Source organism: Tympanuchus pallidicinctus, unplaced genomic scaffold (assembly GCF_026119805.1).
Source record: "Tympanuchus pallidicinctus isolate F22 unplaced genomic scaffold, pur_lepc_1.0 scaffold17, whole genome shotgun sequence".
NCBI classification, from domain to species: domain Eukaryota; kingdom Metazoa; phylum Chordata; class Aves; order Galliformes; family Phasianidae; genus Tympanuchus; species Tympanuchus pallidicinctus.
This window is the reverse complement of record NW_026294690.1, coordinates 18280895-18299540: the sequence shown is the minus strand read 5'-3', so window position 1 is coordinate 18299540 and position 18646 is coordinate 18280895. Positions and strand designations below refer to the sequence as shown.

The 18646-nt window shown below is 56.0% G+C and overlaps 1 protein-coding gene and 1 long non-coding RNA gene across 2 annotated transcripts; both read right to left on the bottom strand.

The window, feature by feature from the left end:
* Nucleotides 1–5635: 5635 nt before the first annotated feature.
* LOC128078612 (uncharacterized) lies at nucleotides 5636–6956 on the bottom strand. Its single transcript, XR_008205724.1, has 2 exons — nucleotides 6810–6956; nucleotides 5636–5925 (listed from the first exon to the last, which is right to left on the bottom strand). It is a non-coding gene; the product is annotated as an uncharacterized LOC128078612 (long non-coding RNA).
* Nucleotides 6957–12933: 5977 nt separating this feature from the next.
* Nucleotides 12934–17372, bottom strand: BHLHE40 (basic helix-loop-helix family member e40). Its single transcript, XM_052678774.1, has 5 exons — nucleotides 17083–17372; nucleotides 16917–16986; nucleotides 16468–16575; nucleotides 15997–16120; nucleotides 12934–15184 (listed from the first exon to the last, which is right to left on the bottom strand). The coding sequence occupies exons 1-5, from the start codon at nucleotides 17160–17162 to the stop codon at nucleotides 14358–14360; spliced, it is 1209 nt and encodes a 402-aa protein (XP_052534734.1). The 5' UTR covers nucleotides 17163–17372; the 3' UTR covers nucleotides 12934–14357.
* Nucleotides 17373–18646: the final 1274 nt, after the last annotated feature.

The window sequence follows — 18646 nt, the reverse complement described above, 5'->3', positions numbered from 1 at the left end:
ATGCTGAAGGCTTTGCAGGAGGTGAAGCTGTAGCACTCGGGTTGCAGAGCCAGCCGGGAGCTGATCAAAGCAGCAGGTTGATGCCGATGTCTGTCATCATTTCAGAGAGAAAAGTTTCCTGATGTAACACTGGAAGCAGATGTGCAGCAGACAACAGCACATCTCATGCAGCAGTCGTGTTTTCAATTATATGATAAATGCGTATTTTACTCCTGGAAGCAAATCTAATTTGCTAATTCACTACTGAAACAGAATGGGGCAGGAGTTACCCAGCACTTCTATAGCTGAGAACAGCAACACAATGCCCCCCTCCCCTGTATTGCAGAGAAACCAGAGAGACCTTCCTCACGGGCTGCATATCCTACATGGAGGAAATCTCTCATTTGTGGTGTGTTTGCAGACAACAGACGTTGTGATTCGTATCAGCTGCTTGCAGAGCCAGCAGGCGGGGATGCTGTGTCTGTTCAGCAGGCCTTGGGAAGCTGCAGAGTGTTGCAGGCGTTTGCAGGTTCTCATATGTCTGCGTTGAGCACTCTGAGTATTCCTCCCAATAAAGTCTGTGGCATATCATTTGTGGTGTAACAAAAGCTGCATGTCTAAATGCAAAGGGATGGCATCATGTATTTCACTGAATTAACAGTACACTGTTTGCATTTACCTCAGATGATGGCATTCCTCCACAATCCCTTGCTCTGTGCTCAGCACAGAGCACTGAGCGCTAAGCTGGGCACATAACTTTATTGACTGTTCTGTGCAGGGTTTCTCAGGTCTTTAGACTTTGACTCTGCTTCCCAATTCCGCTGTCAGCTGTCTGCAGAGGCACCCTGGGAGTCTTTGCACTCGTTATTGCGGCAGCACAGAGCACTTGGAGCAATGCAATTACTGCTGCCATGGACTGCAGGGTGTTTCTGGCAGCTGAGGAGGACTGGGCTGCAGATGGCCATATTAGAAGAAAGAGCAGATAAAGACAGGGCTGGGATCATCACTTCTGTGTCTAGACATTGCCTGGAAATTCTGTGCAGGCTGTAAACCATGAGAGGAGAACCTCTGGATACAGCCGACAACACAAAGCACCATTCCAAGTATGTTTAGGATAGATGCATCATTTATCTAAGGTGCAAATTACCTATATTACCAAATTTGTGTCATAACATGAAACGTTGTATTGCTGTGCCATCAGAGGAAATAAAAATTCATTCAGTTTGGATAATGAAAAAAACCAAACCAAACCAAAACAAAAGCTCTGCAACGTCTGCTGAGAAAAAAGGCTTCAGATTTTTCCATGCAGATTCAGGAAAATATCTACAAAAGGTCATAGAGAGTGATACATTTGCAGTCAGCACTGCTTGATGCTGTAGGTGCTCTGTGCCTCCATGTGAGGATAACCCATTTCACCTGCTCCCCTTGGGGCCCCAGCTCACTGTTTCTCCTTGGCACCCTGCAGCCCAATGCTGTATCCCACTTTGGGGCACCTGCAGTGAGTTCTTCCCCATCACCACTAGAAGGAAATTTTCTAAATTACGCCACATTATTTTCCCCAACCACCAGAGAAGAAAAAGGGGGAAGAAATCTGCTCTAATTGAGGGCCATCCAACAGGTGTACAAAACCAAACAGAACGAGATTTGTATGAAACCACAGGGGATGACAGTCTGGCATCAGCGATGCCATCCACACCAGGAGGGTTCATGCTACATTTCCTACTGGCACCTCATCTGCCTGGCAGTCCTGCCGACCTTGCTGGGGGATCTGTATTAATTGCTTTCTCTCCGCTCGGTGTTACACAGGAGGAATGCTAAGTGCTGCACACGGAGGAAAAAGCCCGTTTCCATCCATCTCTGCTGCAGCCATCCCGCCAGGCTGGGCTGCACCGTGTGCTGCTGGTGGAGGTGCTGCACTCAATGAGGCTGCTCTGTGGCAAAGGGATGAGAAATTTCCCCCTCCCTGGTGTCAGGGAAGGGGGTTGCACATATGCTTTTCCACCCCAGCGCATGGCTTTCCTTTGCCAGCTACTGAGCTCCTTCCGATTGAGCTGTGATATGAACTACACTTTGAAAGTTCTTAATCCATTTTATGGTTCATTAATTCAGAAAATTTCCTGCCCGTGGTTAGCTGTATCAAAGGGGACGGAATGCCTGGCACCAATTAGTTCTAATAATGAGCTAAATTGTGCACAGATTTCCGAGTCTGTCATTAGCATGAGAAAAATAGGACAGCTCATCTCAAAATAGAATGTCTTACTGGACAGTTTTTTAATTTGTCTTCAGATGAAGACTACTCCTGCTAGCTGGTGCACACAGGAAAACTAATTGATTTGGTTACTTACAGAGCCTGGCTGCGTGGCACTGCTGCTGAACAGACAACACGACCAAACAACAGCATCAGTATTGGTGTGAGGTTTTGCATTTCTGCCTGCTGGTGTTTCATGCTTAAAGGAGGCAACACAGATGCCCTGCGTGTGCCTTCTGCTCACTTGGCCATCAGTTTTCTCTCGAGAGGGATGGCGCTGGCCATGTGTAAAATGGCCTCGAAACTGAGGTGCCTTCCAGATCAGCTGTCTGTTGTACAGAGGGTGAAACGCGGAGCTGAGCTTGCGAGCAAATGGGCCCAGGCTGTGAGCTTTGCTGTGCAGCACCAGCAGGTGGGGTCTGCTCCCATCCTGCACTTCCGAGTCCTATTGAAATAACAGAGAAAGAAAAACAGGCAGATGAGAGCTTAGTTAATGCAAGTGCGTGAAGCCTATGTTAAAAGTGCTGCTGAGAGGGAAAAAGATAAAGCGAGTGGTCACTGCCAGCCCTGCCCAGAGCTGCGTGTCCCAGCGGCAGCAGCCAGAGCCTGGCACACCGTCATTCTCAGCTCAGTGAATCAGATCCACATCAACAAACTCATGAGATGAAATGCCATCCCAGCCCACGCGCTGGATTTAAGCCCTTCCCCCCCTCCCCGAATTGGTGATACCCCAAGATCTGGCTAAAGCCATAACAAATCAGGCAGATTTTCCCCCACACAGCAGCTGCTCCATGCTGGGGCCCGTTGTTAACTCCTCCTACTAACAGCAGAAGAGTTATTCCTCTTCCTGCTCTACTTCCATTTCCTAAAGAACAAGTAGAGCTGGACATTGAATCACCAGACCCGCATCCAGCATGCTGCCTGCACACCTGGAGCGGCCAGGGGCAGAGACCTGCATCTTCCCACAGCTGTACTCAAGGTTTGCTCTTTTGTGAGGCTTTTGGGTATGGGCACAGCATAAAAACTCACTAAACAACCTCAAAAAGCAAAGGAAGGATTTCACTGTGCCTTCCCCACACCTCAGCAAGAAACCTGTCTATTGTGCTGCTTTGGTTTGAGCTAAAACAGAAATAATCCTTTGCCACTGAGAGGGAGAAATGCAGTCAAAATGGAATTGTAATTCTTATTGTCTTAGTGATGTTTGCATGCTGACAACACTCCTTTCAGTCCTGCGCAGGATGGCACGATGCGTTTCACACACTGGGGAGACCAGGCACAAGAGGGGAGGAGGCACAGCCTGGGAGTCTCTGAGGCTGCAGTCCTGCAGGAACCTGACTGCACATCCACATCTCATTGCCAACAGTCCTGATATTCACCTGGGCTGCTGGGTCAGGCAGGTGCTTTCCTTGGCTCTGGGCTTCCCAGATCTCAGAGGGGACCACCCGTAGGTGAATCCATTTAAAAATCCTCAGGGTGTTTTGCCACCGAGGCAGCGTGGTGTCAGGTCTGCAGGGAGGAATTACCTCTCTGCACCTCTGCTGCCTTCTGGTAGCCCAGCAGACTGGAAACGTGGCAGCTAGGAGATTGGCAGGCTGCAAGTTTTTCCACTGCTGACAAGGAAAATAGAAATGATCGCAGTTGCTTTAGCATTCTGATTCGGTAGAGGCTGGCAAGCACTTTGCAGCGTGAGCTGCTGCATGCAGGCGATGACCTTCAGGAATGCTGGAGTCTCCCCGCCGCGAGACAACGGGAGTGTGAATCAGCAGAAGAGAGAGGGGAAAAAATGATGGGCGAAAAAGAGCCTGCTGTTTGCAGTAAGTAAAAAACAAAGTTTCCTCCTGGTTCTCCAGTCAGATTTATTAGCAGAGACCTTGGCACTTGCACACGGTCCTGTGCAAAAGCCAGGCCCACGCTTGCAGATTTATTGCACAGTCAGAGCCCTCACCAGCTAAGTCACAGCATTTCACCCTTTCTATAATTTAGTATTAAAATCCAAAAGGAAAAGAAAGCATTCTTCCAGCACTAAGTCCAAGCACAATGTGCAGATGTGTCCTACTGAATCTGGAGGAAGCCAGCACTCGTGGGAGACTGCAGCACTGGAGAGGTGCTGGCTGAGGCCCTGGGACCCAAAACAGCATTACTTCCTCGCTCACACATGGCTGTTTGCTGCAGGTCACAGCTTCAGGGCAGTCCCGAAGCCCCCCACCCACTTCTTCTTCCTTCCCAGCACTGAAGGTGAGAGGTGGCCATGGGGGTGGGTCAGGAGAGGCACTGCCACCCTGTTTGCAAAAACAGATTTGAAATAGGGTGGCATTGTGGCTGGTTGGCACAGAACCATGGATGGCCCTTATTGATGCCTGATAAATTTAGGCAACTATGGTTCACGTTTCTCTATATGGAATGAAAAGAGCAGAGATTTATATTAGATATGAGGAGGAAATTCTTCACTCAGAGCAGTGAGGCCCCGGCAGTACTGCACAGAGCTGTGGTGCCCCATCCCTGGATGTGCCCAAGGCCATGGATGGGGCTCTGTGCAGCCTGAGGTTGGGAGCACCCAGCCCATGGCAGGGATTGTGGCTGGCGGACTCAGTGTCCCTTCCATCCCAACCATTCTCTCATTCTGTGATCTTTAAGGTCCCTTTCAGCCTAAGTCGCTCCGTCATTCTGTGGCTCTGTGATTCTATACATCCCAATCCCACCGAGGCCACCGTTCTGCACTCTGCGGCCACGGCATCCCTGCGTTACCCAACAGCTTCGAGCCCCTTTTCCTCACCCCTTTCCCTCTCTGTGTCCTTGCTGCGTTCCTCCAGCAGAGGGCGGTGCAGCTTCATTAAAGCGCTCCTCTCGCTCGCCTCCTCGCCTCCGCAGCCTCACCCCAGCCGGTCACCCGGTGCCACCCAGCCGTAACCACAGCCCCTGGCCCCCAGCACCTCTCTCTAAGCACATAAGACATCGCGGGGAGGGGTTTCGCCTGCAGCGAGCCATTATCAGATGGATGGATGCAGAGCACGGGAACACTTGTCTACTTGTTGATCCCAATGTTCCATGTTGTCACAGCCAAGGGGAGATAATCTTGGTGACTGAGCGTCACTTGGAAACAAAGAAAACAGCTGGGTGCTTGTTCCCAGCCACCAGGGCTGTGTGCAGCAAGCCAGAGGAACCCACCCAATGCTCCATCCCTGGAGGGACCCAAGCCAGGCTGGTGGGGCCCGAGCAGCCTGAGCTGCTGGAGGTACCCAATAAATGCAAGGGTTGGAACTGGATGGTCTTCAGGGTCCCTCCCAACCCAAGCCATTCTATGAATACTTTCTAATCAGTGCTTCACGTGGCACTGCGCAGCAGGCCTGCAGAGCAGAAGGAACAATGTGCCCAGTGCGTTCCTCTGCAGGCTGCTGACCTCGCCGAGCAGCAGGAGCTGTGGGTGTGTGCTGGAATGGCTGCAGGGCTCTCTGTGTCCCTGCCCTGCCCTAGGCTGAGCACCGGGGAGCTGCACTCCAGACGTGTTTCCGAGCAAATGCGCTTTCTTCCCGCTACCCTGTTGTTTTTTCCTTGGCGAGACCATCTGAAAGCACAAACAGTCTGCAGCCGTGCTCGCTCTTCCTGCTTTGTATGCATGAGCAGCAAAAGGAATTTCAGATCTCACTGTAACGCCGTGCACAGAAGCCTGCTGGAGAGCATCGCTCTGATTAGCTCTCATTCTACAACCAAGAAAACAAGAAAGAATGAAAATAAGGGAGAGCCAGCGTGTGGCTTCTGTGCCTCTCTTTTGGTAATGAGGAAACGCAGTGCTTTGCGCACTGTCGCGTCAGAAGGCTGTGACTCAATGCTGCAATAAACCTGCCCGGTGCCTAAGCTGGGGGCTCCTGCCCTGGGCTGAGCTGCTGCAGGTGAGTGCCACGGCCATCCCATAGCACTGCAGGGAGGGACGCAGCCACGGCAGTTTCGTAACCGCGAGCGATGTATCCCAGGTCACAGGAGCCTGAGACAGAACAATTAGATTTGGATCTGGGAATTAAATTAGCAAAAGGGATGAAAAAGAAGAGAAATGCCTCACATCCAAGTGCTCATCTTTGGCAGAATTTGTCTCTGGAAAAAGAAAGCACTGGGCTGTGAATGTTGCAGATAGCTGTGGTGCACGGACTGGGCCGAACTCCCCCTCCTGAGCTCCCTGAACTTAGAGCAATTGATGGAGATCCAAGTTTAAAATTTCCACTGGGGTTTTCTCATTAAAAGCAGCAGCAGAAGGCCCTGGCTCCCTGCAGAGGCCACACCAGGTCTCAGTTTGTCCCTCCTGCCACGTACTGCCCATCCTTCTCTTCATCTTTTTTCAATGTATGTTAGCCTGGACTCAAGCCCCAGTGCTCACACACCACAAGGCTGCAGGGATCAGGGCAGCCCTACTTCTGAATCAGCTGCAGGTATCTGCACACAAATCTTTGAGAGGCTGGATCCCACCTAACGCCCACCAGAAGCTGCAGGCACTCAGACCCCCTCTCAGAGCAAGAGAGGCAAAGCCCTGCATGCAGCACGTACCTCCTCCCCCCACCCAAATCCCTCCACTCACTTTCCCACCAAACCCAACCTGCTTCATTAAGCAAAGCCTCCTCTCCTTCACATGGCACTACAAGAAGCCAATCCGTGCACCAGGGCTCCCACAGCTCCTGGGAATCCCCATCAGCAGCTCACGTCCCCTTTCCTGGAAGGCACCTTAAGGAGGCACCCAAACGGTGCTCACCCCACACAATCTGATCGACTACAGCTGGACGGGGCCGTGCACTGAACGGCGGGCTCGTTAGCCCCAGCTGCGCTAATTGGAGGGGCTGGTAGTGCCGAGCGCTGCCCATCAGGGTGTGCTCCGCTGACCCTCCCGTCACCCCGCAGCCTGACGAAAGAGAAAGGAAGGAAGAGGCAGCGTTCATTTACATGAGATAAGCGCTCGGTGGAGCAACCCGACCTGAAGGGCGCTTGGCACGGCCGGGCAGCGCAGCGCTGCAGTGGCACGAGGTGTGACAGCCCTGCAGGACCGGGCATTGCTGCTAACGAACGCTGCGGGCTGGAACGGCCGCGGTCCACATCCTATTTCTCAGGAGGGAGGAAGGAAGGAAGGACACGTGAAAAGAAACCTCGCAGTAAATGATCCTGCTTCATCTTTTTTTTTTTTTTTTTTTTTTTTCCTGTAACCCTTCTGGCCTTACAAACAGGAACTTCATTTTAAACTAAAAATAAAACACGCTGCCTATTTAACAGTTGCAGATGGGTGTTTCCAACTGTGCTGCTAGGCTTCAGCCCCTTCTAAATGCAGCCCGAGCGAGGCACGGCAGGAAAGTGCCTTGCTTTGCATTTGCTATATTTACACCTCCTGGGCTATCGGGAGAACAGGATGTCCCGGGGGAGCTGAAATCCGAGACGCTGCGCTCTGCCTCCCGGTCAGCTCAGCACAGCCCTGTGTGACTGACACCGCCCGCTTGACAGACAGACAGGCAGACAGCTGGGCAGACGGACAGATAACTGGACAGGTGGACAGACAGGCAGACAGACAGGCGGACTCCCCAGGACGGCTGTGACACGTGGCCTGGGCAGCGCTGGGAACTCGTGCTTCTCTCTGCCGCACCTTTTTATGCCAGGGCAGAGGAGATTAACTCTGCCTTCCACACAGCTCTGCGTTTTCCCCCACACTTTGTTTTCCATAATAAATCCCCGGCAGCCATCGGGAGCCTTTTGGTGATGGAGCAAGACGCTTCCCAGGCAGCAGCTCAGCGCCAGGGGCACAAATCCCTGCCTGGATCCCATGGCACCGGGGGCCAGAAGTTGCGGGCAGAGGGGGGGACAGAGGGACCCAGAGCCTCTGCTGCCCTCACGGGGTGAAGCTGGCCCCAGGGCACACGGGGCCCTGCAGCACACCCACTGCCCACCTCCATGAGCGCCTTTCTCACGGGCTGGGCGTTGCTGCCCAGCACTTTGCCTCCTGCACATCACTCCACCTTGATTTCTAACCACGGCAGCTTTTGCCTGGGAGTGGTTTCCAAGCATTCAGCTCGCCCATATCTTATCCACGCTGGTTTCCTTTATGAGCTGCACCCATGGCAGGTCCAGGGCTTTACATGCAAACCCAAACAAATGTGCAGTGGCAGTGCTTCCCATTCCCACCCGGCCGGCTGCAGTGGGAGAGCGGTGAGTCAGGAGCACCATAAAGGAAAGTGAAATAGATCCGCCCTACGCAGACGATAGGATCAGGGCAGATTAGCACCCTTGGATCTCATTCAAGGGTCAGCATAAATCTTTAATCTTTGCAAAGTCCCAGAGCCTCCCTCCCCTGCAATGTCTCACATGCATGCACACCAGGCATGACTAAACAGCTCTGCGGGGATGGCAGACACTTCAGAAACTCCCGGCTGGTTTTGGTTTGCAAACTAAAACAATAAAGCTGCTGTCTGCTCCCAAACGTGAGAACTTCCCCACGCAGCCGCATTGCCCCTGATGTGAGCTCTGCTCCCGGGCTGCCGGGGGGGTGGCACTGCTGCTCTGCCCTGGTCCTGCAGCACTAAATATGCAGTCGAGGGGTCAGCGTGGTCCCCGCATTGGCTCACCCGAGAGGGGCATGAGGGTTTGCTTTGGGAATCGGCGGCACAGAGCTTCACGGTGCCAGCACGGAGGGGTTCCCCATCTCTTGCACCAGCCTGGGGGGGGGGGAAGGAGCAAAAAGCCCTGGCCTAGTTTTTGTTTCACGGGCTGGGCTCGGGCTCGACGGATGTGGTTTAGCGGTCAGCGCATAAGACAGCAAATGAAAAAAAAAAAAAAAAATTCCTTTGATTTCATCCAGCTCGGGTCTGTGCTTGCTCTTCCTGCGGCCATTGGGAAATCACAGCACAGAAAACCCAGCACGCAGCTCGTGCAGCACCCGCGGCTGCTGCTCAGCCACCCCAACCCCACCCCTGCCCCCGCCCCACACCCGGCCCTGAGTTCTGATGGATTTATGACGTGTGTCCTCTCCACCGCTCTGCGTGCAAAGGGCCAGACAATTTTTGTATAAATTAATATTTATATGTTCACATAAACATTTTTAATAGGAAATTGCCTAATAAGCTCTATAAACCTGCGAGCGCTCGCAGCTGTCCGAGGGAGCGCAGTTGTGCTGACGGCGGCGGTGGCAGCGCGTTGCACCTCGCCATGCAGCAACGCCAGGAATCCTTTGAGTCATCGCTCTGAGCGCTCCGGGATGTGAGCAGATCTCCGTCTCGGCCTCTCCCCAACGACTTCGCCTCGCTGTGGGGTTCAGACGTGGATGTGGATGTGGCTGGAAAGCCCCTCCGAGCGGCGCCTCCCGGCACTCCCCACGGGCTCGCGCTGCTCACGTGCGTTGGAGCGGATCCAGGGCTAAGCGGGAAGCGCTGGGCAACGGCCCCATGGCCTGCCCCTGGGATGAGCACCTGGAAGTGAGCAAAGCGAGGAAATGCAGAAAATCAGCGTGGGCTCCGTGCAGGCAGCAGCGGAAATGGCCCAGCGTTAACAGCTTGCCTTTGCTCCCCGTCATCAGCCCCAGCTGTGTGCCCCTGCCCCTTGCGACACAGCGCTCCATCACGTCTTTCCCCTGCTCGGCTGCAGCTGACAGACTGCACGGAGCGTTGCACACAGCTGCGGTGGCTACAGGACCGAAACGCCCCATGGGGGAGGTGATGGGGCTGGGGTGGCCCTTGAGGCAGCATCCCTTGGGGTGAGCATCCCTCAGGGTAATCATCGTTTGGGGTGAATATCCCTCAAGGCGAGCATCCTCGGGGCTGCATCGCTTGGGGAGAGCATCCCCTGGGGCAGTTATCCCTCAGGGTGAGCATCCCTGGGGCAGCATGCATCAGGGCAGCTCATCCCCAGGGCAGCATCCCTTTGGGTGAGCAACCCCAGGGCAGCATCCCAGTGGCCCCGCTCCCAGTGGGATGCTGCCAGGCGCAGAGCACGCGCTGCAGGCTCACGGCCCAGTGCTGCCCCGTGCTCTGCTCTGCAGCAGGAGGGAGCTTTGATTCAGGCACCGCACACCCGCTGCTTATTCACTGGACGACATGAGCCACTGGGCAGGGACTTGAGTTTGCTGTGACCTTTGGACACTCATTTAAACCACGGAAACGCTGACGGGCTGCCAGCGAGCAGGGAAAGAAGCAAAGGGCCGTTGTGATGTTTTGCCATCAAAGCCCCATCCCGGCACAGTCCCCGTTTAGGGAGCACAGGGCCACGATCTGTGCTGGGGCCCTGACCTTAAATCCTCCCTGAGCTGTTCAGAGTCACATCCATTCACTTTGTGCACATCCTCAGGCAAAGGCAGCGATGTGAGCTCTGTACCTGTGCCAAGGACCAGCAGTGCTCCAGGAATCCGCTGCCTTTTACACCTCACTGTGCCCATACCTTTCCTTCCTGGTTTCACAGACCCCGCCATGGGTGTGCTAAGAGCCCATTGCACCCCATCCCCACCCCCATCCTCCCTATCCCTGAGCCCCACACCGAGGGCTCAGCCTTGCTCAACCCTACTCCTTCTCCCACGAGGCAGCGGCTAAAGCAGAAACAGCAATTATCTGGTTCAGTCTGGTGCTGCTGGCCTGAAACATGCCATGACAACGTGGTTCTTGTTTCAAAGCCTCTTTTGTACTAGGACACAGTTCAAGGGATCTTGCAATGCTGCGTTTGTAAACACGCGGCACTTGCAGCTACACGCTGGGAGATGAGAGCGGGGGCAGCATGGGAGGGCACTGCTCCCACCAGGGCTGTGCTCCCCCTCTGTGCCTACTGCAGTCTGGGGGGCTGGGAGCCCCTGGGATGCCCGTTCCTGAAAAGTCACCAAAAATGGAGTCCTGAAAGAAACAAAAAAGAAAAAAAGAAAAAAAAAAGTGCATCACTAGGAATTGTTTTAGGCCCTGATCCATGCATAATGCAAATCAGCGGCTCCTGGATATGGCTGCAGACACCCTTGGCCTGCACAGGAGCTTCCCCAACAGATAGTGAGGAGCTCACAACATGTCGGCATCCTGCAGGGCTGGGGGTCGTCCCCACAGAGCTCCCACCCAGCTGGGCACAGAGCAGAGCCCAGGTGGCAGAACTCCCCACGCAGTGCTTTCCCTCTGAGGCAATCCCTCCCCTGCTCCCCGGACCCTGCGCAGCATTCCCTGCTTCCCTTTGATCTGTTTCTGATGGGGCTGCTTCCTTCTGCTCATTTTTCTTGCGCTCCGGTTTCTTTTCCTTCGAGTTTTTTCTTTCTTTTATTTTTTTTATTTTTGGACAAATAATCCTCGTGTCTCCCTCCTCGCCTTCCTTCAAGGGGGTTGCTCGGGAAGCCCTATTTATGGGTTGAAACGCTGCTGAAAGAGTTATTGCCATGTTATTCAGCTGCTGTGCCAAGCCTGCATGGAGATCGGGTTGCTGCTGAAAGGGTGCCAGGCACGTCTTTTTCCAGGAACCAGCCGCCGCATTTAGCCTCCGGCTGCACATGAAAGGCTGCAGTCGGAAACGTGACATTGTGTCAACATTTGAGGCAGGTCAGAGCTGGGTGAGACCATGAAAACAAGGCAGGGAACGCGACGCGCCCGGCACGGCAGGGGTGGTGAGGAGGGGCTGGGGTCACCCCACGTCCCCACCGTCACCCCACGTCCTCACCATCACCCCACGTCCCCGTATTCTTGTCTTCATCCCCCTGCAGCCATGTCACCCCGTGTCCCTGCCCTCCATCACACACCCCTGTTCCATCCCACGGCACACAGCGGTGGCACTGAAGGGACCCCGTGTGCCCCACTGCGCTGCCCTCCTGCCCGTTCCCCCAGCACGTGCCCACCAGTAAGAGATGGGGATGGAGATGGGGCTGAAGTGGGCTGAGCACCACAGGGATGAGGCACAGCCGCAGTGACTGTGGAGGAGCTGAAATGCGGCTGTGCTGAGCGCTGCGTGCCGTCCCCAAAGGGGGTTACGTGGGGTTGCCTTCAGCGAGATCAATATTTAGTGCTCATTAAACCAAACACCAGCACCGGGATGCACAGAACGCCTGAGTCCATGCACATGGGCAGCCCTGCGCTGCTCAGTGCCGTGCAGCATGGGCACGTGTGTGCGTTCCACAGCGGGGTCCCAGGGCTGCAGCAGCCCCATCCCACACAGCGCTTTGCTGTCACCACATCTGGCAAGTCTTCCACACTGTAAAAACCTCCAGCACCCAGCAGGGCCCTCATGTACTGCCTGTGTGCAAGGGGTGAATGATTCCAGATCCAGCACCTGAGCAGCACACAGCAGTGGAGCAGTGGGATTGACCCCATCCCACCATGAGGGCAGGAGGAGCTCCCCCATACCTGGGTCCTTGGGAAACAGCATCCCAGCCCTGGAGCAGAGGGGGTGTGGTGAGCAGAGAGGGGCACTGGTCCAGCCGCTGGTCCTCAGCAGCAGTTGGGATCCAAGGAATGGGGAGAAACCTCAGCTTGAGCAGGTTCACCTGGAGCTGGATGTGGTGAGAGGAGCGATGCCCAGACGTGCAGACAGGAAAGAGATCAGCGAATATCCCTGAAATCAATCAGCGAGCATCCCCAGCAATCCAGCGGCCAGTGAGCATCCCCAAAATCAGTCAGCGCCACCCCGACACATGGGAAATACCCCCATCCCCATGCTCATTCCTGCTCCTGCCCCAGCCCAGGTCCTGCAGGAGGACCCAGATGAGCTGTTGGAAAGCACAGAAGCTGACCCTCATCTTCCACAGGAAAAGAATTATTTTATTAAGTATTTTTAAACAACTACTTAACATTTACTTGAGATAAAAATATGTACAATATCCCACCTTGAAGAAGGTTCCAAAATATAAACACTGTACCTCTCCCTAGAGAATAAAACAAAGCTCTTCTCTTCAAAAAAACAAAAGACAACCCAGAAACAAAGATACATTCATATTTCACACTTCTTTGATGCTCAAGTAGTTATACAAATAATAGACATCTGAAACGCTTTACCTTTTAATATATTTATATAATATATATATATATAACAGGATTTTACAAATAAAGGCAACTGTATACCAAAAAAAAAAAACAAAACAAAACAAACAACCCAATAAAATAAAGGTCAGAACACGATCTGCAATCAAGCATAGTGCATCTCAACAGCTGGGGCAACAGGAAGGTGAAATGGGAATCATACCGGAGTTGTGCTGGACACCAGTCCTCAAAACCAGTGAGAAGAAAAAAAAACAACACAAAACAGGGAAAATTCTGTTTAAAAAAGGAAAAAAGAGAAGCCAAACTGGGCACGGTGTCATGGCTTTACCTGCAGCAAAGGGCCCCGCGGTGCTGGGATCTATGGGACGTGCCCAAACCCTCACCTGGGTTAAGCACAGCTGGGCCACGCTCACCTGGCAGGACCGGGCTCAGCCTCCACCAGCAGCTCGTTACAGGATGGGGCACAGGTTTGTTATTCATTAGGTGTACTCCACGTAAAGCCTCCAAGCAGCATCTACCTTTTATTTATTAAAATACTCATCAGCAAAGGTGTGGAGAGAAATCCTAGTCTGCCTGAACCACTGACTATGCACGGCCAGGCTGGGAGCGCTGAGCCCCCAAAGTACCATCAGGGACAGCCAGTGCTTACAGCCCAAGGCACCGTGGGGACACCCAGACCCTCCTCTGGGAACATCCAGACCCTCCATTGGGGACCTCCACACCTTACAGCTCAGAACCCCCAAAGTACCACCAGGATCACCCAGACCCTACAGCTCAGAGCCCCCGACGTACCACAGAGGGCATCCGTACCCTGCAGCAGGGCCATCCATACCTTCCACTGGGGACATCCAGACCCTACAGACCCACATCTGCCTCTCGGGGCATTTTTTCACAGCTTTGACATACGGCAGCTGACCGAGCCAACCCGCTCTGTGGGTGCAGAGAAGGGGGCGGAAAGCATCGAGCTCTTTTCTTGTCCTTTTGGAAGCAGCTCTGCACGGCCAAGCCGGGTGCCTCCTTCATCCTCCTGCACGCTCCCCGGCACAGAGGACAGGGACGTGGCTCCCTGCACGCTGCGAGCCGTGGCCCACACCTCCCTCCAGCCAATGCATAAAAGTGAAACGGTCTCAAACTGGAAAGAAAAAAAACAACAAAAGACAAAAAAACCAAAAGCCACGTCGCGCTTAGTCTTTGGTTTCCAAGTTCAACGGGGGGATCTGCTTCAGCGCCTGCAGCAGGGCTGAGGAGTCGATGGGGGAGCGGGCAGGCCCCGGGGAGGGCAGTCTCTGGGGCAGCAGCAGTGGGGGGGACAGCTTGTCGGGGCCCACAAAGCCGGTGAGCGCGGCGGCAGCGGGCGTGGGCAGCCCGGGGTACAGCACAGGGACGGAGGCCGGGTACCAGCACTTCTCCAGCATGGGCAGGTAGGCGGTGGCGGACGGCGGGATCAGGTAGAAGGGCAGGCACAAGGGGGGCTGGTGGGCGTGGGGGGGCAGGAAGCCGCCTGCGGCGCCCATCACCTCGCCGCCAAAGGGGCTGTCGTCATCGGGCACCTCCAGCCTGCTCCTCTTGGCTGGAGGGTCCTCGCTCTCTTGCTTGATGGAGCCGATCCTCTCCTGGACGGCGTATTTCAGTTCGGTATCCTTTGGGAAATAGGGCTGCTCCGGTTTGGAGTCGCTTTTTTCCAGCTCCCCCCCGTAGCCGCTGTCCGTGTCCGTGTCGCTGCCGCTCTGCTCCCCGCTGGAGGCAGCGAATGTCCTTTGGATGACGGGCACGCAGTTCTGCCCGCGCCCCTCGCCCGCTTTGCCCCCCGGCGCCGCCTTCTCCTTCATGTCCTTGGGGCCTCCCGGCAGCAGCTCGGCCGCCACGCGGTGCAGGTGCCCCACCAGCTGCGCTGCCTTCAGCTCCTTGTTGTCGTGCTTGGCCACGTACTGCAGCAGCTCCTTGGCGCACAGCTGGAAGCCGGAGCGGAACATCTCTTGGCTGGAGTCGAGGCTCCTCGCTGACAGGTCACCTGAGGAAACATTAACAGGGAGAAATTAAAAATTAACAGCACGCCAAATACTTTCATTACCACCTCCAGGCTGACAGCACACTTTCGGTACGACACAGCCAGCAGAGCAAACTCGGTGGCCAACCTGAGTTCCCACGACTTATGCACCAGATTCCAACCTGCTCCTTTCACATCCTTCCGTTCACTTCTACCCATGCCCTTCATCTTTCAGTTCTGCATTTACTGCATCCACTGGGGAGCAAGCAGCCAGTGCACCCCAGACCCAGCAGGACCCCCCTGGTGCCACAGGTTCCCCCTGTGCCAAGGGGTCTCCCCCCGTGCTGACCCTGCAGGGCAGTGGGGCCTGCCCAGCCAAACTCAGTCTGACTTTATCAGACCCACGTGAGTGCCACATGTGCAAGCAGCAGGAGGAAGCACAGGGAGCAAGCAGCTGCTGTGCCAGGCCCCTTCTGCCTGCAGAGTGAGAGGGCACAGAGATCTGCACACAGATAGCGGCGTTTGTGTGCTCTGGGGGAAAAGAGCAGAACTAGGATCCAAAGCTCGTGGTCATGAATGGAGAGAGCTGAACAGCTTTGGAGAAGACATCACAGCAAAGCTGGGCTTTAAATAAAACAACTTAAAATCCACTTTAAAATTAAAGCGACCGCACGGCGCGCTTGGCACTGACCCCGGGGAGAGCTGCACTTGTTCTGCACAAGCCCACGAGCCAAGCGAGAGAAACCGACAGCAGTCAAAGGGCAGAGGCACAGCCTCCCCCTCCCCATGCAATGTCTCCGCAGCCCCGCCAGGCCCCGCACGGCGCACTCACGCACCCGCCTGCAGCCCGCTCTGCAGCGCCAGGATCTTCTGCTGCTGCTGCTCGATGAGCGCGGTCAGAGCCTTCACGTGCTTCAGGGTCAGCTCCAGCACCACCGCCTTCTCCAGGTGGCCCAGGGTCTGCAGGCAGAGCACACAGCGCGTTGGACACAGCTGCGGGGTGGGAAGGGCACTGGGGGATATTCCCAGGGCAGAGATGGGGGCGATTTGGGGAAGGGGGTCGGGGGGCAGCGCTGATAATTGGGGAAAGCACAAGACGTGCTTCCTGTGAACAGAAATATCCGGAATATGCACGGCACACACAGAGAGCACCGCGGGGCAGCCCCCGGTCCCCTGTCCCGGGGGTATTTGGGGACGGCCGGCCCCGAGCAGAGCTCTGCGCCTCAGCGCTGCTGCCCCCGCCGGCACCGCGCGCTCAGCGCAGGGCCGGGCCCGGAGCCCCGGAGCGGTGCGCGGAGTGCCCGTACCGTCAGCTTGAGGTGCTCGGGCAGCAGGTCCTTGAGCTGGGCGATGCACTCGTTGATCCTATCGCGCCGCTTCTTCTCTATCAGCCTGTGGGGCAGCTTGTAGGTGTCCTGCAAGGAGCGGCGGGTCAGCGCTCCGCACCCACCCTCCGTCCTTTTCGCGTTCTTTTTTTTTTCCCTCCTTCCCAAATAATCGCTATACGCACTCAGCATTCCACCCTCGGTTCTTTCTTCTTCTTTTTTTTTTTTCTTGCGCCCCCCCCCCCCCCAAATACTCCCGAGCTCTCTCCGCCCCCCACCCCTCAGCACGCAGCCTTTCTTTTTGATTTCCCCCCGAATTGTCGCTGAGTGGATGAGGGAATTCCTCCCCCAGCTCCGGAGCACCCCACAGCTCCCTGTCTCCCCCCCAACGACGACCGCTGACCCCCGCCCCGCACCGCCCACCCCGTTACCTTGCTGTCCTCGCTCCTCTTTAACCCCCTCCTGGGCTTGTACACTTGGTACATGTGCGCGAAGTCCAGCCTGCACGGGCGAAACGAAAGCAGCGAGGTTACCCCTGTCCCCGGGGCCGCGGCGGGGGGACTCTCTCCTCTCGTCCTGTCCCCCCCGCAGCCTTACCCCGGCACATCGGCGCTCTCCAGGGCGGGCAGCTTGCCCAGGCACACGGGCGGGGGCTGCGCGCTGGGGATGCGCTCCATGGGGGCGCGGAGCGGTGCGGTGCCGCGGGAGCCGGGAGGAGCGGAGCGGTGCGGAGCGGCGCGGAGCTCAGCGCGGGCAGCTCATGCCGCGTCCCCGCCTCGCCGGCTGAGGAGCGGAGGGAGGCGGAGGGCCGGGTTAAATGCGGCCGAGTGGGTGGACGGCGGCGACGTGCGTTACCCTGTGACTCCCGGCACGTCTGGCCGGGCTCCCCCCCCCGCTCCCTCCCTCCCTCCATCGCCGTCACATGAGGCTCACGTGTCGGCGAGCGGCGGCCTTCCTCCCCCCGCCCGCTCCGCCGTGCAACGTGCCGGGGGGGGAGGCGGGGCTGCCAGCCCGTGGCCCCGGGTGGCCTCGGCCCTGGTTGCTTCCTGGCCGCCCCTCGGGCGCTGCCCCGCCGTCCCGGAGTGGAGCGGGGCAGGCAGGAGCTCGGCACCCGGCTCCCGCACTCCGGCACTGCCGCGACGCGTCGGTAATCCCCGCTGCCGGAGCCCTTTGGCTGCTCCCGTGCTGGCCGAGCCGTCCCGCGGCGCGGGGCTTACTCATGACCTTAAGGGATGCTGCCAAGGATTTAGGAGTCCCCCTAAAAAGAGGATCCGAGCGGAGCTGTGGCATTCCTGGGCGGCAAGTGGGATGACGGAGAGTTGGGTTACATTGTCCTCCCTGTGATCGGCTTTCATAAGCTGGGGCTGATGCAATCAGCAATTTGTCTTCGAGATTTTGTTTGCTGAATTATTTCTGTGTGGAAATGCATACGTACAAGGCGTATACGATGCAGTAAAAAGGCCAGATTTCCTGCAGCTGCAGGTCTGGAGTGCCATACCAGGCGAGCAGCAGACGGTGCCCGGCAGTGATCTGCAGATATCTACAGAGCCCCGGAAGCCAAGGGCTCACAGTTCGGGCTCAAGGCGTGCTGAGGACTCAGAGATGATGATTTGGGGCAAAATGCTGTGAAATCCCAACAGCAGCACGGGATGGAGCCTGTGTGGGCAGCACGGCGTTAGCAGCTGGGCTGCAGCTTCAGCCTCACGATAAGGTTACTGCGGGTGGTTTTGTTTTAAAATGTCCCTTACTTAATATATCCACGAAGGCCAGGCATGTGCCTGTGGCCTGGAATCAGATAGCTGACTCCTCTGCTCTCTCATTTCCAGCAATCTCGTTTCGGGTTACTGGCACCGGAGATTAAAGGACGGCTGCAGGCGAAGGTTATGCAGGGCAGCAGTGCTTCGGCTGGGCACCCAGCGGGCACCCGACGGGCATCCCCAGAGCCCTCCTACTGAACACACCCCCACCCCCAGCAGCCTGCAGGTGGTGACCAAAGCTCGGACTGAGCTTTGAAAACACACTGCCCGGAGCTGCGGTGCCCCATCCCTGGAGGTGCCCGAGGCCACAGATGGGCCCTGCGCAGCCTGAGCTGGGTGGCACCAGCCCATGGCAGCGGTGGGGGTTGGATGACCTCTAAGTTTCCATCCAACCCAACCGTTCC